Source organism: Herpailurus yagouaroundi, unplaced genomic scaffold (assembly GCF_014898765.1).
Source record: "Herpailurus yagouaroundi ecotype Mexico unplaced genomic scaffold, PumYag 163, whole genome shotgun sequence".
Classification (NCBI taxonomy): domain Eukaryota; kingdom Metazoa; phylum Chordata; class Mammalia; order Carnivora; family Felidae; genus Herpailurus; species Herpailurus yagouaroundi.
In genome coordinates this window covers 11,956,313-11,983,818 of record NW_024412404.1, presented here as the reverse complement: position 1 = coordinate 11,983,818, position 27,506 = coordinate 11,956,313, and the positions used below count along the sequence as shown (strand labels likewise).

The 27,506-nt window shown below is 56.5% G+C and overlaps 1 protein-coding gene across 1 annotated transcript in view; it reads right to left on the bottom strand.

The window, feature by feature from the left end:
* Window positions 1-27,506, bottom strand: part of ADAMTS14 (ADAM metallopeptidase with thrombospondin type 1 motif 14) — an 81,517-nt gene that overhangs the window by 4,434 nt on the left and 49,577 nt on the right. Inside the window, exons 7-19 of the mRNA XM_040485059.1 lie at window positions 26,757-26,862; window positions 24,895-25,038; window positions 24,271-24,403; window positions 22,715-22,828; window positions 20,307-20,455; window positions 18,278-18,453; window positions 15,665-15,798; window positions 15,154-15,277; window positions 14,073-14,153; window positions 8,101-8,264; window positions 6,517-6,685; window positions 5,900-6,032; window positions 3,828-4,193 (exon numbers count right to left, since the gene is read on the bottom strand). Of these exons, the coding sequence (XP_040340993.1) occupies window positions 3,828-4,193; window positions 5,900-6,032; window positions 6,517-6,685; window positions 8,101-8,264; window positions 14,073-14,153; window positions 15,154-15,277; window positions 15,665-15,798; window positions 18,278-18,453; window positions 20,307-20,455; window positions 22,715-22,828; window positions 24,271-24,403; window positions 24,895-25,038; window positions 26,757-26,862 (1,993 nt within the window). The remainder of the gene's footprint in view (window positions 1-3,827; window positions 4,194-5,899; window positions 6,033-6,516; window positions 6,686-8,100; window positions 8,265-14,072; window positions 14,154-15,153; window positions 15,278-15,664; window positions 15,799-18,277; window positions 18,454-20,306; window positions 20,456-22,714; window positions 22,829-24,270; window positions 24,404-24,894; window positions 25,039-26,756; window positions 26,863-27,506) is intronic.

Genomic DNA, 27,506 nt, shown 5'->3' with positions numbered 1-27,506 from the left:
TTTTTTTCAACGTTTATTTATTTTTTGGGGGACAGAGAGAGACAGAGCATGAACGGGGGAGGGGCAGAGAGAGAGGGAGACACAGAATCGGAAATAGGCTCCAGGCTCTGAGCCATCAGCCCAGAGCCTGACACGGGGCTCGAACTCCCGGACCGCGAGATCGTGACCTGGCTGAAGTCGGACGCTAAACCGACTGCGCCACCCAGGCGCCCCGATGATATCTTAATAATGGGATGTAAGCGGGGGCGCCTGGGTGGCTCAGTCGGTTGGTCGTCCGTCTTCAGTTCAGGTCATGATCTCACGGTCCGTGAGTTCAAGCCCCGCATGGGCTGTGTGCTGACAGCTCGGAGCCCGGAGCCTGCTTCGGATTCTGTGTCTCCCTCTCTCTCTGCCCCTCCCCCCTCACACTCTGTCTCTCTCTCGCTCTCAAAAATAAATAAACATTAAAATTTTCTTTTTTTAATAATGGGATGTAAGGACCCGGATTGTGACACTTGCTAAACTGAGAGACCTGGGTGACAGGGTCGCTATGAACCCCTTTAGCTCTGACTCGGTGACTCTGTGCCTCAACATACCAAAACTCAGCTGGCAGAGGCATGTTCACAAGTGTCTTCTGGGGCACCTGGGTGGCTCAGTCGGTTAAGCGTCTGACGCTTGATTTCGGCTCAGGTCACACATGATCTCACGGTTCATGGGTTTGAGCCCCGTGTCGGGCACTCCGCTGACAGCATGGAAACTGCTGCTTAGGATTTTCTCTCTCTCCCTTTCTCTCTGCTCCTCCCCAGCTCATGCACTCTCTCTCTCTCTCTCTCTCAAAATAAATAAGTAAACTTTAAAAAAAAGTGTCTCCTGGGGTGCCTGGGTGGCTTAGTCAGTTAAGCATCTGACTTCGGCTCAGGTCATGATCTCAAGGTTCGTGGGTTCGAGCCCCGCGTGGGCTCTGTGCTGACAGCTCAGAGCCTGGAACCTGCTTCAGATTCTCTCTCTCTCTCTCTCTGTGCCCCCCCCCCCCCTTCCCCCCTGGGGCCCAAAAAAAAAAAATAAATAAAACATAAAAAAAAAAAAAAGCATCTTCTTCCCCAAAAGGGAGAGGTGTGGGCACAAAGGACCCGGAGGCAGGGCCTGCTGCGCACGTCACCCCCAGACCTCACCTCCTCTGAGAGACGGGGGCTGGTGGCGGGGGCTCCCCAAAAGCAAGGCTGCACTGTGTGACCAGGCCACAGGACGGGGGAGAGGCCCCAGAAATGTACTTCTCCTGCTGGGCCCGAGGGAGGCATGAACGTTAAGGGCCACACAAACCGTGGGACTGGATGGCTCCTCCCCCAAGGATGAATAATGCCAACAGCTCCTGAACGCTCTGTCGGTCTCACAGGGGCAACAGTCTTCCACCACCTGTCACCTCACTGCCAGTGTTACCTAAGGGCCCTCTGTGGGCCAGCGGTCTTCTGTTTTACATTCAAACAAATAAAGCTGTGTGTTGAGGAGAAGAAAACAAAATCAACGTTTATTTATTTTTGGGACAGAGAGAGACAGAGCACGAACGGGCGAGGGGCAGAGAGAGAGGGAGACACAGCATCGGAAACAGGCTCCAGGCTCCAAGCCGTCAGCCCAGAGCCCGACGCGGGGCTCGAACTCACGGAGCGCGAGATCGTGACCTGGCTGAGGTCGGACGCTTAGCCGACTGCGCCACCCAGGCGCCCCTGTTGTGCCTCTTTAAACTTTATGTGCATGGTATCTCATTGGAAGTGATCTGCCTTCATATTTCAGTGTTTTTTCTTACCTATTTCTCTGAGGTTTATCCACATTGGTAAGTATACTTCAAGCTTTTATTGTATGACCAGACCATGATTTTTTTTGATATTTTTAAAATATTTACTTATTTTTGAGAGAGAGAGAGAGACACAGAGACAGAGACAGAGACAGAGACAGGGAGAGTAGGGGAGGGGCAGAAAGAGAAGGAGACACAGAATCCAAAGCAGCTCCAGGCTCTGAGCTGTCAGCACAGAGCCCCACGCGGGGCTCGAACTCATGAACCGTGAGATCATGACCTGAGCCGAAGTCGGACGCTTAACCGACTGAGCCACCCAGGCGCCCCTATTTTAACCATTTTTAAGTGCATAGTTCAGTGACATTAAGTACATTCACAATGTTGTACAACCATCACCACCTCCACGTCCAGAACTTTCTCCTTCTTCCTAAGCTGAAACCCTGTCCCCATTAAGCACGGACTCCCCATGCCCTCTCCTCCAGCCCCAAGCACCCACTACCCTTCTTTCTGTCTCTATAAACCTGACCACTTTTGGTAAGTGGAATCATACAGCATTTATCATTTTGTGTCTGGCTGATTTCACTTAGCATAATGCCTTCAAGGGTCACAGCAAATGAATTTTTTATTAAAAAAATTTTTAGGGGTGCCTGGGTGGCTCAGTCGGTTAAGCGTCTGACTTCGGCCCAGGTCATGATCTCACGGTTTGTGGGTTCGAGCCCCGCATCAGGCTCTGTGCTGACAGCGCAGAGCCTGGAGCCTGTCTCAGATTCTGTGTCTCCCTCTCTCTCTGCCCTTCCTCCACTCGCACTCTGTGTTCCTCTGTCTCAAAAATAAACATTAAAAAAATTTTTTTTAAATTGTTTTAATGTTTATTTATTTTTGAGAGAGAGAGAGAGAGAGAGAGAGAGAGAGAGCAGGGGAGGGGCAGAGAGAGAGAGGGAGACACAGAATCCAAAGCAGGTTCCAGGCTCCGAGCTGTCAGCCCAGAGCCCGACGCGGGGCTTGAACCCACAAACCTTGAGATCATGACCTGAGCCAAAGTTGGACGCTTAACCGACTGAGCCACCCAGGCATCCTTCAAATGAATTTTTTAGAGAAAACTCAAGACAAAAATTTCCCTGTGGCCACTTCGAGGGCCCAGGCAGGAGCACTTGGACTGGCTATTTCACAGCCTTCTTATTATCTCCTCTTTCCTACCCTGGCCTCCCAACAGTGAACTTTCTACAGAGCTGCTAGGTGACCTTTAAACCTGGAATCAGGGCTTGGAGCATCTGCATTAAAACCCTTCAACAGCTTCTCACTGCTCGTAGAATACATTCTTTTTCAAGTTTGTCCTTATTTATTTCGAGAGAGCACAAGCAGAGGAGGGGCAGAGAGAGACAGACAGAATCCTGAGCAGGCTCCCTGCTGTCAGCACAGAGCGACGCAGGGCTCAAACTCACTGTGAGATCATGACCTGAGCCGAAATCAAGACTCAGATGCTTAACTGACTGAGCCACCTAGAAGCCCCACTTGGAATACATTCTGACTTTTCACAAAGCTCTGCAGGACTGATCCCTGCCTGCCTCTCTGTCATCCTGTCCCTTCCATTCAGCTCCAGTCCCACTCTCCTTTGGTTTCTGGAACACGGCAAGGGTCTTCCTGTGGCTCAGCCTTCAAGTCTCAACACAAACGTCACCTCCTCAGGGAGGTCCTCCCAGATACATTACCCCCATTTACTTCCGCACAGCTCCAACCGCCATCTGTAAATGCTTCTGTTACTGGTTTAGGTCTCTCTCATTGGACTGTAAGTTGCATGAGGACAAGTCGGTGACGGATTCCAGGCATTCCTAGCACAGCGTGCCTGGCACGTAGTTGGCATTTGGTAAATATTTCTTGAATGCAAGAAAGTGCTTCAGTTTGCTCACCTGTATCACAGGGGTCTTAACCCATGCCTCCTAGTTCTGACCCAGTTCTAGGTCAGAGCACATAGTGAATGAATATAAAGGCCTAGCCCAGGCCCATGGCCCAGCACACATAGGAGCTCTTGGACTCAGTTTTGAGAAAATTCAGATCAGATCAGATCAGAGGTGGGGAGGGAAATTCAGGCGGAGACTCTCTGCCAGCAGGGAGCACCACATCTCTTAGTAGCTCCCTACCCCGACCCACCTTTTCCCTGGACTCCCCAGAGAAGGTGGCCACTGGCTCAGCCCCTCCCACCCTCTGAGAACAACTCACCTGGGACCAGGCTCCCGTGCGCCACTGGGCTGGGCAGGGCACGCGGAGGCAGGGCCGCCGGGCCTCGGGCCGATCCCCAGGGCAGGCCTTGGCCGGCATGGCCTTGTGGGTCCCGTTGGAGAGGGGCAGCAGGCACTGAACCCCCCGGGTCTGCACCCCCAGTTTCCCACAGCTCCGGCTGCAGGCACCCCACTCTTCCATCACCCACCTAGAGACAGACAAAGCACAAGGTGAAGGAGAGGCGGGACTATGGGGACGCTTCCTCCCAGGGTCCCTCCCACCCCCTGAATCGCTGCGGGCAGGGGCTGGCAAGTGGGTCTGAGCTTCAGAATGCTGGGAGCCAAGACAACCGTCCACGGGCTCTGCAGCTGCCGTAAGGGGGGTCACCTATGATCTCCTCTGCTTCCTCATCTGAAAAATGCACGGGTATGATGCACCTTTACATCTGGCACCGTGCATGTCCGCAGGCAAGTTGTGAACATCAGAATTCTTTTCAGCACTTCATAAACATTGGAGTGGGGGCAGGTACTGTCCTAGGTGCTGAGATACAGCACGAGATTCAAGGCTGGTAGAGTTGAACCCCCGCCCCTGGGGCTCTTGGGACAGTTAAAGGACGTGTGTACTTAAAAGCACTTGGCAGAGTGCACGCATGCAGTAGGCATGTAATAAAGACAGGCACTGTTACTGTCGCCGTCAGCACCTGCAGAGTTTTGGTGCCGATCAGCTAAGCCGGTGGTCTCCCACCGTCTTTTGGCCACGGAGCAGCTTCCAAGAGCACCGTAAGCAGATACCACTGGATGAATTAGACAAAGACGAAAATGGCTCTGCTGGGGTGGCGGGAGGGGCGGCCACAACCCACTCCCCTCTCAGGTTCCTGAGACATCTTGTAGCGAATGAGGGCTCTTTCGGCCAACCCCTTCCTTTAAAAGACAAAAAAGGCCCCAAACTTCGTTTGGCATTTTACAGATGAGAAGCTGGGGGCGGGGGGAGGGGGGCGGGCGGTGACGTGCCCAGGACCACAGCCGAGTCAGCGCCGCGTGCTCTGTGGCCACAGACGTTGGCGGAGACAGTGGCCGGCATGCCGTGTGAAGGGGGAGCGTGGAGCACTGAGGGGCAGGGGATCCCGCCTGGGCCAGGCACGGAGAGGCCACGGTGGACTCTGCACTGATCCCCAGCTCCTGTCCTGGCCCTGAGGTCCCCCCAGCCTCAGGGAGCAGAGCTGCCGTGAACCAGCCAGGCCGAGTTAGACGGCTCGGACCCCAGAAGATTCCTGGGGAGGCAGGAAAGTGGACTGGGCGCTCTGCCTGGGGCCGGAGAGGCGCTGGGGCCATCTCTGTGATGGGCTCAAGGCCACACCTCGACTTCCCGAAAAGTCATAGCTCTTCTCCTCCACGAAGCCCCCTCCAAATAAGCCCAAGAACATGATCTTGTGCCCAAATGAGCCTGTCTCCTCCTCAGGTCGGGGAACCCACTCAGGGGCTAGACTATGGGTGGGGGCCGCCGGACAGCATCCTGGCCTATGCCCCGGCGTCTAGAAGCACTGAGATCGACTTCACCTCAACGTCCCCTCGGATCATCGAGGGAAAGCTGTGTCCCCGAAGTGGGCCTCTGTTTCCCCATCTGTAAAAGAATGCTGGAAGGGGCAGAACAAAGGAAGCGTTGTCCTTCTCCTGGGAGCGGAAGTTAATCCGCAAACCCCACAGGGGGACAGGCGGGGGCGGATGCGGCCAGCACTGGCCGCGGACGGAGTCCGGTGTGTGGGCTGCTCTGCTCAGGGAGTCCCGGGTGCAGGGGCCGTGACCCTGGACACTCAGGGCCAGAGGAAGCAGCCCCTCCTCCCCGGCCCAGGGCTACGAGAGAGTCAGTGACGCCCATGGGAAGGGGTCAGGCTCCTGGCCGTCCCCGGACACTCACGCAGGCTGGGCACACGGGTGCTGGTTGCAGCGCCGGCGGATGGGCTTGGGCCTCTTCCTGTGGTCACACAGGTGCCGCTGGACCATGTGGTGGTCTCGCCGGCGCCGGCAGCCGTATTTGGTGAACTGGATCCCTGGGGGGGAGGACAGGCTGACTTGGGCCACATCCCGCCAGGCCCCCGCCGCTCCGCTGGGTCTCAGGGACGGCACGCTCTGGAGAGCCCGTGCCTCCCCTGTGCCTTTGCACCCCTCTTGCCCAAGTCTCCTTCTGAAGAAGCCTTCCTTGGCCAGCGCATCTCATGTGTCCCTGATGTCGTGCCAGCGGTGCAGGGGCTGGGGTGGGGGAGGCGCCTGGCTCTGCACGGCTGCCTGCCCGCATAGCGGGGGAGCCCTTACAGGGTGCAGGCCTTGCCCCGGTGCTGCTCCCCCACTCCCAGCCCCATCCCCAAGGCTCTGGCCAGGCAGGTGCCACACCCGAGAGATCTTTAAGGGGAAACGGAGGCACGAGCTATGGACACATCAGGTGGAGATAGTGTTGGCCCCCAGCCACTCCTACTCTTCCCCTGCAAAGCCCTGGGCTGCCCCACGAGGCAGCCAGATGGCTGGGCAGGCCCGTACCTCCTCCGCAGGCCTTGGTGCAGGGGGCCCAGCTCTTGAGCGCCCACTCGTAGGTGTCCGTCTCCTCCAGGAGCACGTTGTTGCTCCCAATAAGGGGCAGCAAGTCTTCATGGATGATGTACTTGTAGGCCAGGCTGCTGCGGGGGCCACCCTCAGCTGGGGGGAGCACCTGAGGGGAGACAGAGCAGGTGGCACAGGACTGGAGAGCAGAGAAGCAGGGCCAGCATGGGGGGGACAGGGAGGAGGGGGTCAAAGGAAAGGATGTGGGGTCAGCACCGAGCACGGCCTGGGAGACCATTCAGACCAGCAGCCACGCAGCAAACTCAGGCTAAGCAGCAGGAACAGCCTGCGTGCTCACCTGGGATCATTTTTCTCCCAGACATAAGTCCTCACGAGGACAGGGACCGTGTCTGCTGGTCTGTCTTGCTTACCAGGGCATCTGCGCTACCTGACTCTGGTATGGCCAGGTCTATAGGACTCTGATCAGATATAAGATGGTCTGTAAGCCTCTGATCAGATATATGGTTGCAAATACCTTCTCCCATTCTGCTCAGCTTGTCTTCTCACTGTCTTCACGATGTCTTTCCAATGTAACGAAGGTCCTCAATTTCCATGAAGACCAGTTTACCTATTTTTCTTTCGTTGCTCATGCTTCTGGTATCATAAGATGCAAGGTCAGGAGATTCCCCCCTCCATTTTCTCTAAGAGTTCTATGGTTTTAGCTCTCTTACTTGGATATTTGATCTAGTTTGAGCTTGTTGTATACGGAGTGAGGTAGGGGTTCAACTTCATCCTTTTACATGTGGCTATCCAGTTGTCCCAGCACCATTAGGTGAAGAGATTATTCTTTGCCCATTGAATGGGTCTCGGTACCCTCAATCATTGGCATAGGTGTATGGGTGGCCAGTACATATAAGGTGAATAGAAAATACATGCAGAGTGAAATAATACACTGACACCAATAGGCTTCAGACCCTGCCCTCTAGGACCTCCCCGACTAGTGACGGTCGCACCAGGAAAGAAGCCTGTCCAAGCTCTCCCTGGCATGAATCAGCCAGTGTCAGGAGCACCATAGACAAAGCCCCTCCTGGTCTGAGCTCTTGCATTAATAATCCCTGCTCCATAAGCCCCGGTCTATGGCCTAGGAAGAGGGGGTGTGGGAAGAGGTGGACCCCAGCAAGGACAGTGACCGCATCCCCCTCTCCGGAGGCTGGCAGCGTGAGCTGGCACCCCCCAGTCACTTGCGGGCAATGCCATAATGCAAGCGGACATTGGATGACGCCAGGGCAACAGGGGGAACCAACGCAGGTGCCTCCTCTCATTCCCAGGCCCTGTTTCTGACGCTGCGTGACGGAGAACAGACTCCCTCTCATAGCAAGACAACCATTTCTTTCTCCCTCCTCATGTGCGTCCTGCCAGCCTTTGTGCACAGAGGGCATCTAAGCCTTGGCCTTGGCCAGGCTGCTAAAGACACTGCAACACTGCTTCCGACGGGGCTGCGCTGGCTCAACAGTGAAGACTGGGGAGACTGGGCTGGGGCAGCAAGGGGGTGGGCAGGGGCCACCGTACAGGGTGGGGGCTCACCAGGACGGCGATGGCTTCGGGCAGGGGCCCACTGGTCTTGAGGCTTTCCTTGGCGTCCTCCACCACATACTCCCACTCCAGGCCCATTGCAGTAAAGGTCCGGCTCATTGCTTCCTTGCCCTTGGGGTTGAGGATGAAGCTGCCTGTGACCTGGTTCTTCACCGCTGGCCATGGGGAGAGGGTCACACAGATTTCTATTCCCCTCCACAGGAACACTAGCCAGACCTCCTTCTGGGGCTTCGAGACCTTCCTAGTGGATCCCCTGGGGCTCCCTATGACCTGTCACCCCTTTCCACCAGAACCTTCCTCAGTCAGATGAGTCACTGCACCGGCTGCACGCAGCACCCCTGCCTCTAGACCCTGGCACACCCATTCCTCCCACCTTCTTCCCTTCTTCCTGTCTGACCAATCTTCACTCCTATGGAAGGCTCAGCACAATGTTCCCCTCCTCCAGGAAGGCTTCTTTTCTTTAAAAAAAAAAAAAAGTAAGTTTTCCTTTTATGTATGTATTTTTTTATTTAAAAAAATTTTTTTTCAACGTTTATTTATTTTGGGGACAGAGAGAGACAGAGCATGAACGGGGGAGGGGCAGAGAGAGAGGGAGACACAGAATCGGAAACAGGCTCCAGGCTCCGAGCCATCAGCCCAGAGCCTGACGCGGGGCTCGAACTCCCGGACCGCGAGATCGTGACCTGGCTGAAGTCGGACGCTTAACCGACTGCGCCACCCAGGCGCCCCAATTATTTTTAAAAGAGAAAGGGAGAACGTGGGGTAGGGGCAGAGAGAAAGGGAGACAGAGAATCCCAAGCAGGCTCCATGCTGTCAGCACAGAGCCCGATGCGGGGCTCGAACCCACGAGAGATCACGACCTGAGCCGAAACCAAGAGTCAGACGCTGAATCAACTAAGTCACCCAGGCGCCCCCAGGAAGCCTTCTTTGATTGCCCAGTCCTCGGGGACTTGCCCTCCCTTCTACAGCAGAGCACGAGGCTAAAAACACAGGCCCTGGCACCAGATTGATCTGGGGAAGTTACTTAGCCGCCCTGTGCTGCCTCAGTTTCGCCATCTGTAAAATGGGAATGCTAATCATCCGTAGCTCATAGGGCTGCGGCCGCATGAGGATAATCGCAGTACCCCCCTCCCACCTATCCACTATGGGGTCCTTGGGACAATTAAAGGAGTCCATAGATGTAAAGAACTAGGCAGAGTGCGTGGCATGCAGCTGGCATTCAATAAATGGGAGGCACTATGACTGCCATCAGAACAGGGCCCGAGTGTTAGCACTGGTGCCTGTCTCCCCCACAGCCTGTCAGTGTATCTCCTCCGTCTTGGTGTCCTTGGGGCCTGGCACAGAGCGAGTCTTAGAAACACCTGTAAATGTCCACCCCTTAAAGTCCCGCTGAGTGAGTAACCTGTAACTTGTTATCGAAAGGTGTCGGGTGGCAGCTGGGTGGGAGGTGTGCAGGTGCAGACGGCCTGGCAGAGGCCCCTGCGTCACAGCCTTGGCCGCCCTGGAGCAGGCTGGTGAAGGGCTGCAGCCTCGGACCCGAGCCCCTCAGCCCAGGCGGGGGAGCAAAGGCTCTGGAGCCCTGGGGCGTCCCCACCTGGTGCCGACAAAAACCATCCAGGGTAATGACGAGACCATGAGAGCCAACGATTCAGAGCACTCTGGCGCCCGCCTTGGCGGAATCCTCACACACATCCCAAGCTTGGTACTGTTATTGCCCCAGATAGGGACCTAGAGACCCGCGAGGGGCAAAGGTGTCTCCTGGACACACAGGGCACTGGTGGCCCAGCCGTCTGGAGGACCGGCCTCCCTGCTGAGCGAGAGGAGAGATGCCCCTCATCTCTCGATGCCTGATCCCTCTCTGCCCCCAGAATCACCAGACCTGGAGCCAGAGCCGGGCCCGGCCTCAAGTCTCCCCACGGCTCTGTCTGCTACCCTCTCAGCAGCCGCCGTCCCCAGCCCTGGCTGTACACCCTCCGGTGGGCTGCGTGAACCTCTGAGTCCCGGCCCTACCGCTGACCCCACTCTGGACCCTGAGCATACCCCAGCCTCGTTTCACTGTGCTTCCCTTCATCGTGCTTCACAGAGTCTGCATTGTTTACAAACGGAGGATCTGCAGCAGCCCTGCGCCGAGCGAGTCTATTGGTGCCTTTTTTCTGACAGCATTTGCTCACTTTGGGTCTCTGGGTCACAGTTTGGAAATTCTCGCAGTATTTCCAACTTTTTCACGATTATTAAATTTGTCACGGTGCCCTGTGACCAGTGATCTTTGATGTCACTATTGCAAATGTTCGGGGACACCATGAACCCCACTTATTTAAGACAGCACACTTGGGGCGCCTGGGTGGCTCAGTCGGTTAAGCGTCCGACTTCAGCTCAGGTCGTGATCTCACAGTCTGTGAGTTCGAGGCCCGCGTCGGGCTCTGTGCTGACAGCTCGGAGCCTGGAGACTGCTTCCGATTCTGTATCTCCCTCTCTCTCTGCCCCTTCCCCGCTCATGCTCTGTCTCTGTCTGTCTCAAAAATAAATAAAAACATTTTTAAAAAAATTAAAAAAAAAAAAGACAGTAAACGTAACGGATACATGTGTGTGTTCGGATTGCTCCCCAATCGACGATCTCTGTCCCTCTCCTCGGGCCTCTCTGTTCCCGCAGACACAACACTATTGAAATCAAGTCAGTTAATGACCCTGCAATGGCCTTTAAGCGTCCAAGGGAAAGGAAGAGTCACATGTTTCTCACTTTAAATCTAAAGCTAGAAATGATTAAGCTTAGTGCAGAAGGCATGTCAAAAGCCAAGATGGGCGAAAAGCCAGGCCTCTTGTGCCGAACGGTCAGCCAAGTTGGGAAGGCAAAGGAAAAGTTCTTGAAGGAAATTGAAAGTGCTACTCCAGGGGGGCCTGGGGCGGGGTGGGGGGGGGCGGCGGCGCTCAGTCGGTTAAACAGCCAACTTCGGCTCAGGTCATGATCTTGCAGTTCGAGCCCCGTGTCAGGCTCTGTGCTGACAGCTCAGAGCCTGGAGCCTGCTTCGGATTGTGTGTCTCCCTCTCTCTCTGCCCCTCCCCCATTCGCGCTCTGTCTCTCTTTCTCTAAAAAATAGATAAACATTGAAAAAAAATTAAAAAAAAAAAAACAAAAAAAACAAGATCAAACCAGCCACAACATTCCCTTAAGCCAAAGCCTAACGCGGAGCAAGGCCCTAACTCTCTTCAGTTCTATGGAGGCTGAGAGAGGAAGAGGAAGAGAGCGAGGAAGCTGCAGACAAAAGTTCGAAGATAGCAGAGGTTGGAGAAAAGAAGCCATAAAAGCACAAGGTGAAGGAAGCAGCAGGTGCTGATGTCAAAACTGCAGCAAGTCTTCCAGGAGATCCAGCTAAGATAATTCACGAAGGTCACTACAAACAACAGATTTTCAATGTAGATGAGACAGCCTTCTGTTGGAAGGAGATGCCATCTAGAACTTTCAGGGCTAGGGAGGAGTGTCCGTGGACTGTCCCGAGGCCTACGTAAGGTAATGGATGACAAGTGCCAGCTCAAGGCCTGGCACATGGTAGATATTTACAGCATGGTTCTCTTCCCTTGACTTCCTTTCAAAGAATCAAAGCCCCCAAATTCCAGGAGAGTCTAACGAGCTTGGACGGGGCCTTGGCTTTCACTGCCAAGACGGCCACCTGTCCTGGATGTCTCCAGAGAGCACGCACATACCCTGTCAGGCACGTGCACAGACACACGCTCACTCTCAATACGTGCAGCTTGCACATTTCCACGGCGGGCTTGCCGCATACCTCACAACTGTGCAATCGCACAGTGCGTGCCAATGTCAGGTTTCCGTCCCACTTCCCTCCCCGCCCAGCTCCTGGGAGTTCTAACCCTCCAGGGAACTCACGGGCGAGCGTGCCCACACTGAACCTGCCCTGGGTTCTAGAAGCCTCTGCCCCGACCCCCACGGAAGCCCGGCTGCAGCCTCCACGGAGCACTCCTCGCTGCCAGCAGACAGAGGAGCTAGACGTCCACAGACAGGGGTGGGGGCTGGGAGGAGTGGGAGGGCTAGCTGGGGAGGCCCCAGGGGCTGCTAGTATTATGGAATCGTCTGAATCATCCGTAGGGGTGTAGCAGGAGGAGCGTCTGCAAGCTCCTCCCTCTTCTGGAGTCAGCGGCCCTTCTCTCCTTGCCCCCTCCCCTCCCCTCCCCTGGCCCCTGTTCTGGCACAATCCCACGGAGCCAGACAGGCAAGTGGGCAGGGAGCTGGCCAAGCCAAGCCCTCCTGACTCATACCCATGCAGAGTGGGGCTGTCGGCAAGGGCCCGGGGCTGGGAGACAGGAGAGCCTGGCGCAGACTGGCTCACCGCGTGGGGGAATCAGGGTACACAGAGGGCCCACAATCCACTGTGGACCTCAGTTTCCCCCTGTGCTTCTTGTCTATTTGCACTACACCCTCTCAGGCGCCTTCCGGAGCAGGTTATAGGGCGTATTCTGCAGGGGGTGCAAGTTTCCCAGGAGGCTTTCACACGTTTTCTGTCATGGTGATGGTAATCTAAAAACACGACTATCGGCATTTTTGGAATACATGAGCCTGCCCAGAGATGTTACGTTTTGCATTCACGTCCATGAAGAGGTGGTGACATGCGGTGCGGCCTGGCGAGCACAGTCGACTCGAGGGGCCTCTGGGACATGCTAAGTAAGGCCCGGCGACGCCATGGCACCCATGCCCTCTGTGAGGGGTCTGAACAGACAAGTGCGGGAGGATGCAGCCACTCCCCAGTGTCAGGGAAGCATCCTTCTGTCTGCCTGCCCCTGGGACCCTGCTCCAAACCATGCTTACGTGTTTTCAATTGAGATGTAATTCAGGTACACGCACTCAGCCTTTGCAAGTGTGCAATTCACTGACTACCGGACCACTGCCCGATTCCAAGACCCTTCATCACGCCCATTTGCAGATGCTCCCACCGGCCCCTGACCACCACTAAGCTACTCTCTTATGCCCACGGATTTGCCCGCCCTGGACATGTTCATTTCTTAACCACCGACTTGGTTTCAGCACAAACAGAACAAAGCAAACAAGTAAGCACAAAAATCTCTCCCCTTACGTTAATGTTCTCAATTTGAATTCTGTCGATTTCTTTGGGGGCCAGAATTTTTCATCTCTCTTGGCTTTAGAGTTGTATAACTCTCATAAGTAGTGCCTAAGTGACTGTGTTTATGTGTCATCAGATAAGAAGGATTTAAGGGTCCGTGTGTCAGACTGGCTGCAAATTCCTCCTCTTCCTATGCGCAGGCCTCTTTGCACTGGGACTCTACCGTACTTCCCACCAAGAGATCGTCTGTTTCTACAGCTTGAGTCTGGGCTTGGCCATGACACCTGCTTGGGCCGACGGGATGCTACAAAGCATGACACAAGTAGAGACCTGGAAAGTGTTTGCACGCTGGGGCTTGCCTGCTCTTGCCCCCACTGAGGACCATGTGACAGACCACATGAATAATCCCAGGTTAGCCTGCCAGGGACACGGCCCTGTCACCCCCGTCACCCCAGCTGACAGCCAGTACCAACAACACCTACAGCCCCACCAGATGCTGCATTCGCACGAGTTGAGTCCAGGCACAGGAGCAGAAGTAGCTCCAGCTGGGCCCAGCCCAAACTCATGGCCCACAGAACCATGAGCTAACACAAACACTTGTTAGAAACCATAAAGTTTGGGGATGGGATGTTAGACAAGCAAAAGTTGACTGACACATTCTATGAAAACGGTTTTCTTTTGCGTACAACAGATGGACCGTGGCTGCCCCTGGGGAAGAAACTGATCCTGGAGGGCAGACGTGGGAGGGGGAATCTTCACTGGATCCCCATTCACACCTTCTGACATTCGAAGCACGGAACGGGTTGTCTACTTAGCCTAAGTTTAAAAAAAATGTTTCTAAGGGTTCCCTGCACTAGACTACTCTCCTCTGCCCTCCCAGCTCCCCGTACTCACCAATGTGGTGGGGAACCTTCTCCAGCTCCTCAATCTGGATGTGCCTGGCACCCGCCGGGATCTGGACCAGTTTGAGAGCTCCTGCCACAGAGCAGGATCCGGAAAAACCGTGAGCATCTTGAGCTGGTGGCCCCACTGCCCAGCACACCCCGTCACCCCCTCCCCCTGCACGTGCCCAAGAACCTGTTTCCTCATCTGTACAATAGGAAGGGGGGACCCTTGCCCACAAGGTGCCGAGAGGTTCAAATGAGATGCTATGGCTTAAAATGCCCTAAAAACTCTAAGGGCTGTGGTGGGGGGGGGGGGGAGAGTATGCAGACACTTTGTTGCTACAATTTTCCACTTTCTTGAGCCTACTTTTCTCTCCTGATGTTCCCCCCCCACCCCTTTCTTCTCATACCTTGAGCCACCATCACGGCTGCCCTGGGCCCCATGGCCCTCCCAATCCCAGGCCTGGAAACAAACCCCTCTCGAAGCCACCAACTTTCTCCCCACAAGGAGAGATGAGGCAAAACTATGACAGTCCCAAAGGGGAAATGGATCTAATTCTTCCTAGAGTGTAAAGAACTAACATCTGGCCCTTTTCAACAGCCAAGTGTGGTCAGATGGAAGGTAGGGAGGGAAGTCAAGGAACTCAAGGTACCAGGAGTTGAAAGGAGGCACCACAAGTTGACCAAAAAATGGAGAGAGAGGGGAGAGAGGGAAAAAAAATTCCAGTCCAGTCTGGGCCACATCCTCAGACGTGTCTGAGCTCTCACTCCCACAATAGCCCCAGGGCCAAAGAGATGGCTGAGTTCTTATCACAGCGCACTGGCCAGCAGAAAAATGCTTCTGAAGTCCTGGGCCCGAATGCAGGCAGCGCTCACTGGAAGAGGCTGCGGCCAGCTGCAGCTTCTGACTCAGTGGCCTGGGGCAGCCCGGGAAGGTCTGGAGGCAGGCTCTGGGTGCCTTCTCCCCTCCCCCGCCCTGAACCGTGGCCCAGCAGAGGAGGGATGGCTTGCCCAAGGGACTCGGGCTCAAGGGCCCCTGCTGGGCCAGAACCCCAGCCACTCCTGGTCATCTCCCAGCCCCAGCCTCTCACCTGCCTTCTTGGAGGCCTTGCCCAGTGTCCCCTTCACGGTCCTGCAGTGAGAGTTGTCGCCACCACAGACACCGCACTTGTCATCTGCCTTCATGGACCCCACCTCCTTGTCACAGCCAACGGGCTGACGCCAGGGGGGGGGGGGTCAGAGGATAAGGCTCCCGTGCTCCCCACCCCCACCCCCCACCCCAGGCCGGCAGCCCCTGGTTCCCTCCCCAGTCCCCAGGCCCCACGAGTTGACCCTGAACCCAGGGGCATTCCTGGACACGTCACTGCCATAAACTCGCCGTGTGACACGGGCAGGTCTTAAACCTGGCCATTCTTCTTCCCTCGAATGGGCCGGGCAATAACCCCCTTCTAGGATCCCAGGGTTATGTTGAGGACCAAGGGTGTCATGGGTGGCGAAGGCGAAGAGATGCCTGTCTCCCTAGGGCCCAGGAGAAGCGGGCAGTATAGCCCTCCGGTCTCCCCAGGCAGGCAGCAGGTGGGTGGCCCGGAGGAGGGAACCCACCACACATTCGCCGCGGGCACACACGCTGTATGGGTCCCGGTAGCTGCAGCGGGTCCCGTCGTGGACCACCTGGTTCATGAAGACCACATCCCCTGTGTCCTCCGACTGGCAGATCAGCTCACACTTCTGGGCATCTGTGGAGAAAGGGACCGTGCTGCATTCCTAGCTGTGCTCGGAGAAAGCGGGCTGGCCCAGAAGGACATCAGCACATGTCCCAAGCGGGAAGCTCCTGGGCCAGCTCTGGGCAGTGGCGGGGGAGCACTGAGTATGGAGCTGGGACTTACAATCCCTGCCATGTCACCTATGAGCCTAGTGACCCTGGGCAAATCAGCTGACCTCTCGGAGTCTCCGTTCCTTATTTATTATCCCTGATCAATAAAATGCCACATCAGGATGCTAAATAAAATCAAGTGATAAAATAATAGTAATGGCCATAATAATAAGCCAATATATAGTAAATGCTTACCATGTACCAAATGCTTCCAAAACCTTTACATACTTTTTTTTTTTTTTTTTTTTTTAAGTAGGCTCCACGTCCAATGTGGGGCTTGAACTCACGATCCCGAGATCAACAGTCACGTGCTCTACTGACTGAGTCAGCCGGGTGCCCCTACACACTCTTGATGCACAACCTCAAATTTTTTGTGGGACTTAACTCATTTAAACTTTTCAGTAAGTTCTAGGAAGCAAGTTCTAGCATTCTAGAGGAGGAGACCAAGGACCAGAGAGGTTAAGAAAGTTGCCCAAGGCCACACAGCCACATACTGAGAACCAACTCCAGGATTCTAAACAAGGCAGTCTGGCTTGAGTCCCACACTGACCTCTACATACACTTCAGCAGTCTCATGTATAACAGTGTATCTCAACATGGTTGCAAACATTAGGACACCCTGTGAGAGTAAAGCAGGGCAGTAGGCTGGGTTTGGGTTTATAAAACAAAGTTGCAGTGAGAGCGGAAAGGAGGCCCTTCCTAGTTCTAACAATTAATTGTTCTCTTTCCCATCTGGGCTATTGATGTCCTTAAAAAGAAGGTTCCAAAAAACGTAACATATAAACACTTGCTGTGTTTCTTAGAAAAAGGGAAGTTGGGGCTTAGCTAACTTTCTGGAATTTGTCTAAAAGTCCTGGGAAAGCCCAAAGCCCAGCTGCCCCATGGGCCTTGAAGCCCCTTCTTCTAGAGGCTTGTTTGGATCTGAATGGATCTGCAAGGCTTTCAAAGCGAGCCACCCCCTTAGCCAAACTTCTCAGCAACCAAATGGCTCCCGCCCCTTGTCCCCGGGCTCCTAGGATACATCTTGCCCCAGTACTCAGGGCTCAAGTTCAGAGCCACAGCATCCAATACCACTTTGAACTTCACACACAGGTAGGACCCTGACCAGTACGCCCCAGGCAGGCAGGCAGCCATGGAAGCCAGCAGACAGTGGCGAGCTCCCCAGAATGGGAGGAATTCAAAGCAGAGGGAAAATGCTCTCTGCGATCATATTCTGGAGAGGTCTGTGCACCGGTGGGCAATGGAGAGGCCTCTAATGTCCCTTCTAATCTGAAGACTGTCATTCTAAATGTCAGCTGAATTGCCCTGCAATTAATACTTTGGAACAGGGGCTAAAAGAGGCAGCCCTGGGCTCAGGAGAGGAAAGGCTGCTCTAGTCGGTGCCATTGGAGGCTGAGGGCTGTGTGGTGGGGGGTGAGCATCTGTCCATCAAAAGACCATGGACAGGCTGGCAGGGGAGGTGAACACAGAGGACAGTTAAGGGTCCTTCCAGCATAAAGGCTCTAAGAGGCCGTGAATCCCACCCCTTCACTGGTATCTTGCTGCCGCTATAAGAGCCGTCAGTGGAAAGGCTCCAAAGCAGACAGGCACTGGCCTGCGTCTGTCCCAGAGCAGTCTGGAGGGATTCCGTATGAGGATCCCTGGCCACAGGCTCCCATCTGTGTGCCTCTTCAATCATTTTCATTAGCTGCTGAAACAGTAGCACAGTCAGTAAAACCTAAAACTATGGTATCTAATGGGATGGGGGCTCTCAGCAAAGCCAGGGCACCTGTACCTGTATAGAGCCTTCCCGTACAGGTAAGGGACCCGTGTGAGAGGCACCAACCCCAACAGCCAACACTGCTGTCAGCCACAACAGCACCTCTGAGTGAAATGTCCCTGGTTCAAAGGGCACCTGGGGGGGTGGGGGTGGGTTCAGTCAGTTGAGCGCCCGACTTCGGCTCAGGTCATGATCTCACGGTTTGTGGGTTTGAGCCCCACGTCGGGCTCCACACTGACAGCATGCAGCCCACTTGGGATTCTCTCTTTCCCTCTCTCTGCCCCTCCTCACCCCCTTACTTTTTCTCTCTCTCAAAAATAAATAAACTTAAAAAAAAAAAAAAGAAAAGAAAAGACATGCCCCGGTTCCAGATCGTTTCCCTGCCAGGGAACAGTCCTCATAAGCCTACACATCAGGGATGGCTTTAAGGAGGACGGTGGCCCAAAGACAAGGGCCTGCACAAAGGCGGCCAGGCTGCCGACTGTCCTCCACCATCCCTCCACCTCCACTGGTGGCCCCAGGCACGGGAGGCCCACCTAGCAGATGCCCAAGGACATGGCGGATGGGGGGGGTGCCCACTCACCATCTTCTGGCTCGTAGGGGATCCAGCTGTGCTTGGCGTCCCGGTGGATGTAATAAGAGTTGCGCCTCGCACACTGCTGGGCCCGGAAGTCCTCGTGGGGCCCCGGGCACTCCTCGCTGTTGCACACCTGGTACTGGAACATGGGCCCTGAGCACAGGCGGCCTCCGTAGGCTGGGCTGGGGCAGGCAGAGAGACCCGGTGACCTTGCCGGGGGAAGGCTGGGGAGGGCCAGGCTTCCCGCGTGGCCCCCAGGGGCAGCTCGGCCTTCTAGGGGAACATAAAGCAGCTGCTCGAACGTAAACTAGAGGGCTGCTCGTGGTGGGGGCTGCCATGCTCAGAGCCCTTCCAGATTCTTCTCGCTCCACCCCTGAGGCATATGCCACCTGTTCCCCTGTGTGTTGGCACGAGGGGCGGTGGGGGAGCTGAGAAGCACGGAGCCAGGGATGAGCAACCCTCTCCAATCGGGCTGGAAGAGAAACCAGTCTCATTTATCTCTGTGTACCCTTCGAACCATGACTCACGGCCTGACATACCACGGGGGCACTCCCTCCCAAGGTGCCCCCGCGAGTTCCCATCTGCACCTGCTTCGCGTCCTAATAAACTAAGGAGTGGTAAAAACAGACTTGGGTCCCGAATGAGAAGGCCTGGCTAGGTCTAACCCCACGTCCCGCCTGTGCAAATCTTGGGCAAGTCACTTCGTCCCGCTGAGCCTTAATTTCCTCTTTAAAGGTGGGACCCGGATACCTCTTCGGCCACCTACCTCCTGGTATGTCGGTGAGGAATAAATAAGAAATGGCCTATGACGTACTCTGTACTCTCTGCCATCATGTTAAAAGGACTGGGTAGCGTTACGGATGCCAAGCGTCCAGGCATAGGTGACCGCGGCTCCGCTCCCGGACGCTGGGGCGTCACAGGGGTTCGTGCACCCAAGCGCTCAGCCTTCTACCTGGCACGGAGCAAGTGCTCGATACACGGTAATAATTGTAACAGCAGCTGTCATCCGTTAGTGCTTAATCTGGGCTGGGCACAGCGCTGAATTCTTTCACTTAAGCCTCGTAAAATAAAAATAGTTCTTATCACAGCAGAGTTTGAAAGAGGGCAGCTCTGATGGAGGGGGTAACCATCCACCTGGAAGGTGTTTTACTCAGAGTGGGCGCCACAGGGCCCTGCTCCAACCCTGGCTCTCCCCCCACCGACGGGTGGAAGTTATGGGGCGGGCCGTTCGGCTCCTGTTTGCAAAAGGTCAGCACAACCGTCTGACACAGGAATAGGCTCCTCTGGGCGGTAGTGAGCTTCCCATCCCTGGAGGTAAACGGCCGAGTGTGAAGGACCCCTCCTGAGGATGCGAGGGAGGGTGGCCAACACTGAGCCACAGCATCCAGGGGGCCTGCTGTTCAGCGGAGTCTCGGCGTCCCTGGTCCCCAGAGCCCGCTGACCCACACGGCCGCGTGTGACCCACACCGCCAGCCCTCATCTCACCCGAGGCTGTTCTGAGCAGCCTGGGAGAGGCAGGCCATGGCCAGCTGGCCCTCGGAAGTTCCAAAACCATGGGAGGGATCCCCATAGAGGGGCAAAAGGGGAGAAACAGACCGGTCCCCCAGAATGTTGGATTTACTGGGACAGTGAAAGGCAGGAATTGATGTCAAGTTTTGCTTCCTGGGGTAGAAAACAAACATGGCTACTGAGCATTTAGATCAGTGTTTTCGCAAAGCTTAGCCAGAGGATCCGAGTCACGGGCAGGCTCATGAAACTGGGGGAATCTTTGGGCCCACCCAGAGTCTTCTGCACGTGAGAGTCTGAGAATCACTGGTTCAGACCTAATCTCAGCCTGATGGGAGATGTCGGGCCCGGGTGGAAGTGATGTGGCCCCCCCCCAAACAATTTTGGGTCCCCACCATCAGGATACAGGCACCTGCAGGGTCCTTCTCTCTAGTGTCCTGCCCCTCGGTGCCTTCCTCACCCAGCCCCTCCTCAGGCCTAGGGAGGGAGGGCGTCCCCTGCCCTGCCCACCTCAGCCAAGAGCACTCACGGGGGATTGTCACAGCTCCGGCTCCGGGATCGAACGCCACCCCCGCATGACCGTGAACATGACCCGAACTTGGTCCAGGAGCTCCAGCCTCCATCCTGGCCGTAAGTCTGCTCCGGCGACTTCCAGATGCAGTGACCTTTGAAGCACCACTGGGATGGAGCAGAGGGAATGAGGTTACCCTGGGCACCCCGCCCCCCCCGCTGCCTAGCCTGCTAGGAAGGGTGCCCGACTGCGCACATGGCACAGCTGGTGGGTGCCACAGGTGAGCCCAGAGAAAGGGACATTAAGAGTACGAGCCCCAAGGGTGACAGAATCCCACCCACACCGCAAGCCAAGTGACCTCCGGCAAAGGGCTCCACTTCCTGAGCCTATTCCTCTGGTGTCCACTGTGGATAACAGCACCTGCCCCCAGGGCTGCCGTGAACCTCCAAGGAGGTAATGCCGGACACACACAGCCCTCCAAAAATGGCAGAGAGTATTGCTAATGACAGTAATAATTATGCAATTATTTGGTTTATCACCCCCGGAGAAAAAAAAGAGCTAATAGGGGAGAGAAGACACAGTCTCACCATGTTAATCTAGAGTAGATCTTGGCTCTGTGTCTCAAAATCACCACCCAGAGGCCACAGGCCGGTGTATTAGTGGGAGGCAAGCCAGCCCCACGGGGAGGTCCATCCATGCACAAATGGAGGCGGTATACGAATGGAGTCTGAGAGGCCTGGGCTGGAACCCCAGCTCAGCCATTACTAGCTATGTGGGGCTTTGGCATAACTTCACCTTGCTGAGCCTCAGTCTACTCATCTGTTAAATGGGACTGTTCTAAGAACTAAAGGCAGTAATACCCACAAAGGCCTTAGCTCAGGGCCAGGCACAAAGGTGGGCTCGACCAAAGTAACCCCCTCCCCTTCTCCTGCAGGGCAACATGTACGAAGTACAGCAAAGCTCCTGGGGTCTTTTTAAAGAGATAACAGAGTGGCTCTCAGCCTTAGAGTCACCTGGGGAGCTTTTAAGACTCCAGATGCCTTGGGGTGCTTGGGTGGCTCAGGTGGTTAAGCGTCCAACTTCAGCTCAGGTCATGATCTCACGGTTCATGAGTTCGAACCCTGCACTGGGCTCTGTGCTGACAGATCAGAGTCTGGAACCTGCTTCAGATTCTGTGTCTCCCTCTCTCTGCCCCTCCCCTGCTCATGTGCATGCACTCTGTCTCTCAAAGGATAAATAAACATTAAAAAAAAAAACACCTCCAGATGCTTTGACTTCACCCCAGACCAACGGAGTCAGAATCTCTAGGAGTGGGGAGTTTTTACAGCAGCAATAGTATACCTTACATACTACAAAAAGTCTCTCCGGTCAAGTGTGCAAGTCAACAATGCTTCACAATCGACAGCGTTGTGCAACCGCCACCACGTCCAATTTGAGAACATTTCCATCACCCCAAAGAGATCTCCGTGCCCACCTGCAGTCGTTCCCTGTTCTAGAGGTGGGGACTTTTAAAGCTCCCCAGATGGTTCCAATCTGCAGCCAGAACTGAGAGCCACGGATTGACTGTCACATGCAATTGTGACGGAAGGACCTGGAACTGTGGAAATACCAGGAGCCAGTGTACCGAGTCTCCGGGGTAAGAACCCGCCAGGTGTGGAGCCCACTGGGCCATGCATAGCCGTGGGAAGCCCCATCCATCTGTGAGGAGGCAAGCCCTCCACATGTGATGTGAGCGGGCAGAGCCTCGTGAGGGCAGAGGGCAGAGGGCAGGCTAGGGGGGCGGGTCCTGTGGCTGAGTAATAACCCTGGAGCCTCTCTTAGCACTTCCCAGCTCTCTGCTTTGCTCCAGCGTGACTCAGTGATTCAGAACAACCCAAGGAGTGGAAAGGCCACTTGGTCAGGGGTCAGCAGGACCCGAAGTTCAATGAATGGCCCAAGGTCACCACAGAAATCAGAGAAGGGCCAGCAATATAGCAGAAGTGGATTTTAGAACCCCTCAGGCTCTTAGACCCGGCCATAAGTTCCCCATACAAATGATGCCCTGGCACCCACACCTGTTCAAGAGGGCAAACACATGTGAAAGGGCAGGTCTGGAGCAGGGGAGGCAACACGCATGTGGGAGAACCAGCATGGTGGGCCGGGGACGGGGGCGGGCAGGACACCTGGAGTCTTCCCTTCATCCCTTCCTTTGCCTGCCTGGGCCTCACTCTTCTCATCTGTAAAATGGGGGAAAGGCTTCCTGCCACATGGGCGATGAGATGATGCCAAACTCTGTGAAGCAAGCGACTGTGGTGTGAGAGAGAGGGTGTACCTATGAGTTCCTGGGGGGCTCCACGCACACACACACACACGCAGCCACACGTCTGGGGGGCAGGGGCTCCCCTGGGACCTGCACACTCCTGCTGCAGCCCCGGGAACGCAGGTACCTGGCCAGGGGCACACTCTGTCCCGTCCAGTGGGGGCCCTTTCTTGGTCTTGCAGAAGTACGGGTTGTCAGGATGGCTGCACCACAGCTGTTTGCAGGGCTCGAAGGTCTGGAACTGCGCGGTAAGGGGACAGGGGTCACCGGCTACACTGGCCCTCAGGCTCTGACAAGTTGTCCAGGGGGCAAAGGGCAGTGATGGAGAGGAGTGGTGCGGTGGACGCTGGGGCCACAGCGCTGTGAAGGAGGCAGGAGGGCCCACACCCTCAAACTGGACCCCACTCCAAGTGCCATGGCCTCCGGTGACCCCTCTTCCCTCCAGCGGGGCACCGAGAAGGGGCAGGCCACAGCCCACATCCCTTGTCGTCCCCCCAGGCCTCCCTCCTTGCCTTTGCAGAAGCCACTGTGACACTGGGCAGGGACTAGGGTTTCGAGGGTCTGAGGCTCGAGGGAGGCTTGGGCCTGCCGACGTCCCCTGAGCCCAGTGCCTATCGGGGCTTCAAGGGGCTGCCAGTCCAGCCGGGACCCCAAGGCACCCAGACAAGGACAGGACTCCCAGCATCCTCTAGTCTCGCCAGGCTGTGCCAGATGTTGGTAATCTCCTGCTTCCCATTGTCCAGGAGAGCCCAGTTTTTTTTCTCTCCTATCATCCCCCTGCCAGCCGGACCAGTGTCCTCCAGATACAGCCCTGAGCATTGAAACCCCTCTCCACCCCCAGCTCAGAGAGCATGTGTCCCAGTGTGGCCTGGACAGACACGGAGCCTCCTGGGCCTGCAGAGCTGAGGAGGGGGCTGCATTCGGATGGGAGGTTTGAGGCGCTGGAGTCACCAAGGCCTGACCCCTCAGAAAGACCCCTGCCCTGGGATGTCCCCTTCTCTGAGCCTCTGCCTGGACGCTGGTTAGCAGCTGCTCCGTTCTTTCCTGGGTGGCTCTAGCTGATCCCCAGGGCCAGGCTCTCCCTCGCCCTGTCCTGCAGGGTAAGGAAGGGCTATGCCCCCTTATATGTGTCTCCTGGGCATGGGGTGTGGTGGGGGGGGCATGCAATTCACCGCCTGGAGAAGAGTTATGTGGCGGGCCACACAGGAGAATTTCACAAGGGTGACGAATCAGCCCAAATCATCCTACCAAATCCCTGAAGAGCAGACAGAGGCAACTATTCCTCCATCAGGCGAGAGCCCAGTGGCTGACGTGACACAGGAACTGCCTGGCAGATAAGCTCCCTGATAACCCAGCCCAGCCAGGATCCCACCAGTCACCTGCCGCTCTGTTCTACTATGTTCCATCTTTCCCAGGAGTAAAGCATCCCCCAGCCACTGCACACAGCTGCCCCCAAAGGTGGGACTGGGTGGGGAAGTTATGTAGCAGAAGGTGGCGGGGCCAGGGGCCGGTCGCCCTGGATCCCCCCCCCCCCCCCCCCGCCAGGTAGCCGGCCCAGAGCCTGTGGGCCCATCACCAGGCTACCTGGCCAGGAGGGAGGAAGATGTTCTGTGCAGGACCAGCCTGGGTCACAGACGGACACGGCCCTGATTCTCCAGCAGTCAGAGGCTGGTGGGAACTCACCGCAGAGCAGGTATGGTATCCAGAGCCGAAGTCAAAGCGGCACTGCTCGTCCATCGAGTAGTCAATGCCCGGCAGCTCCGGGGGCTGGGGCCAGGCGGGCGCAAAGGGGTCATCGAGGAGGCAGTCGTAGGAGCTGCCGGTGGAGACAAGGAGGTGAGCCAGGCTGAGGCCGGCGCTCCCCAGCTCTCCTTTCCTGGAGGTGGGGGTTTAAGGAGCAAAGAAGGCCTGCAGGAATCCATCATTGCTGCCCTCTGCTAGGAGCGGTGTCTTCCAGGGAGGAAGGCTTGGTCTCTGGACCATCTGAGGGCCCATTGCACCGAGGGAAGAAAAGTCAGGCCGCTACACGGGACGTACTCGGGGCCCTGGCCAGCTGCCGCCTGAGGTGGGTGACAGTGTCTTTGCCCACACCTGCCCCCCCCCACCAAATCCTCTCTGTACCCATTCTTGGCCTTGAGCTCCTGAGTCTAAAGCTTGTCCTGGGCCCCTGATGACCTGGGAACTGAGCGTGTGTCGGGGGCAGGGAGGCACAGGGAGGGAGATGGCTGGGGTGGGGGTGGGGGGGGGGCGGATGAAGGGCAGGCTGCATGCTCCCCAGTCCCCAGCCCGGAGGTGGAGGTGACCTACGGGAGGTAGCGGCTCAGCTCCACTTTGCTGCAGCGGGACCAGTGGAAGCGGTGGAAGGCAGCCTGCACCAGGGGTGCCATGACGCTGCCCAGGCTGGTCTCGTCTGCACAGCCATTCCCCTGACCGTCATGCTCCATGCCGAGCCTAGAGGGTGTCGGGGGGGGGGGGGGGGGGGGAAAGACGGGAATCCTGAGTCATGCCAGGGAGCCTGTCCCCGGGAAAACAGGCAGGTGCAACAGCAGTGGGAGACCATGCCCTGACCAAGCTTCAAACTGGACGGAAGCTGAGGGTCCCCCCTGCTCCCCAGTGGGGCTGGACTCATTCTGCCCTCCTGCCCCCTCCTCAAACCCCACCCTGCCCTCACGGCTTCCATGGCCAGTTCAAGGCCCACTCCGACCCCAGACACCCTCCCTGGCCACCCTGACTGAGGGCTGACCTCCCACGGTGGCGGCCACCTGCCCCACCATTAACACCTCACATGCCACGATGTGCTGTCTCTTCGCCAGACCCAAGGCCTTCAAGTACAAGGACCCGGTCTTCATTTGGTTCAGCTCAACCTCATTTACCGAGTGGCTTACTTAAGCTTCTCCGAGACCCCGTAGTACTTTAGCACGGAGCTCTGTGCCTGGTACACACCTACCATGATGATAGTCTAAATTTAAAAGCTTGGTTCTTTTTATAATTAGTACTTAATGCCAAAGCCCAGAGGTTCTAAATTCTCAAGTACTCCCAGGTGGCTGTGTCTGGCCTTGACCACTAGACAGACACAGGGACCTCTGGTGCTGACCTTGGCTCTCCACAGGGAGAGGTCTCTGCTTTGGGAAGAGTGGACCCCCCTGCCTCCCACGTACAGGAAGACAAACTCCCAGCTCTAAAATATGTGGAACCATGGGCAGGAAGAGACCTCAGGGGTACCCCGGGTGCCAGCCTCCATGCTGCAGAGGAGGAAACTGAGGCCCGGGAGACAAGGGGTCACCGCCCGGTGAGGGGAAGAGCTGGGATGAAGTCCACATGGTCTCTGTGCTGACAGGGCCGGTGTGGAGAGGGGCACGGCAGACAGCGGAGGGCAGAACCCCTCTGGGCTGGCCCACTCCCCTGCTCCCCAGGCCCTTCACCTGCAGCACACAGTCCTCCCTCCGCGTGTGCCCTGGGGAGGGGCCGGGCCAGGAGTGCGTCCCTCAGCTCTGCCCCCTGGGCAGACGATGCCAGGAGGCATGACTGTAGCATGGGCACATTACCAGAGGACACGCTAGATGTCAGTGGCTTATCTGCTTTCTCCCGGAACGTAGCTTCTCTGGCCTAGTCTCCACCGCAGTCCATCCCTACAACGGGGCCTGGCACACAGTGGGTGCTCAAGAAATGTTGGTCGCATGAACAGATATGCTCCCAACAAAATCCAGGCCCAAGGATCAAGCAAGCAAACCACCAGCCTGGCCTGAGGCCTGAGCCTCTGTGCACCTGTTGAAGATGGGCTCAGACCAGCGCCCCGATGTGCACCGAGCACCAGTGTGGGCCAGGACAGCTCTCAGAAGGGCCTTGAGTTGTGCATGGGACGAGGGAGAGAGACCGTCCAGAGAACAGACCACCTCCTATGACGGGATAGTGCATCCACCTGCCCAAAGACAGGGCCACGTCTGGTTTTCCGTGGCCCTGGGATTTGGGGGCTTGGACCCAACGCAGGCCCAGAATTGCCATTTGGGCCCCTGGGCTCCATTCCCATCAGGGCTGGGCCTCAGTGCGTGGGCAGCTTCTCTGGCATCTTGCGGGACACTGGGACGGGGGCCCGATCTGGGATAAAGCCTCCCACACCCGCAGAACCCCTCGGAGCTCCCCGCACAGCCCGCCCTCCCGGCGCCACTTACACGTGGCCGGTCTCGTGAGCCACCACGAAGGCCGAGGAGAAGCCGTCCTCGTGGTTGAGGGTACAGCTTCTCAACGGGTGGCACATGCCAGTGACAGGCGCATACCCTGCCGGGGAGAGGGAGAGAGGGCGGAGAGAGAGGTCATGGGGAGGTAAAGCAGGACTCAATGAGGTCTGTGACTGACCGGCCACTGCGGGGACATCCTGACGTGGTCACTGCCAGAGGCTGCCTGGAGGAAGAAGGATCCTTGCAAGGCCCGCCCCCCGCCCCCCCCCAGTACAGCAACCCCGAGCCAAATGCCCCCACACCCTAAAGCTCCACGGAGCCCCTCAGGGCCCACAGCCTCCTCTAATCAAGGCAGTGGGATTTCCAGATGCCCCAAGCCTGCCCAAACCCGACTTCCAGGCCATGCGCCTCTAGCCAGCCAGTCAGCTGGTCAGTCAACAAACACATTCCAAATACTTTCTGATGGGGAGGGCAGGGGTAGACTGTGTTACATTCTATGGGGAACCAGAGGAATCAGATCCAAGCCCCCCTGCCCTGCCCCTGTCCCTGCCCCTGCCACACACCCACACTTAAGGAGCAGATGGCTTAGCAGAGAGACTAGGTGGTAGGAGGTCAGCTCACACGAGGGCCCGCAAGGCTACAGTCAAGGGGCATCATGCCTGTGCAGGGGGCATGTGGAGGAGAGAACAGATTCAACTAAGGGGGTTGAGGGCGACCAGGTAATGGCTCATGGGGGGGGGGGGG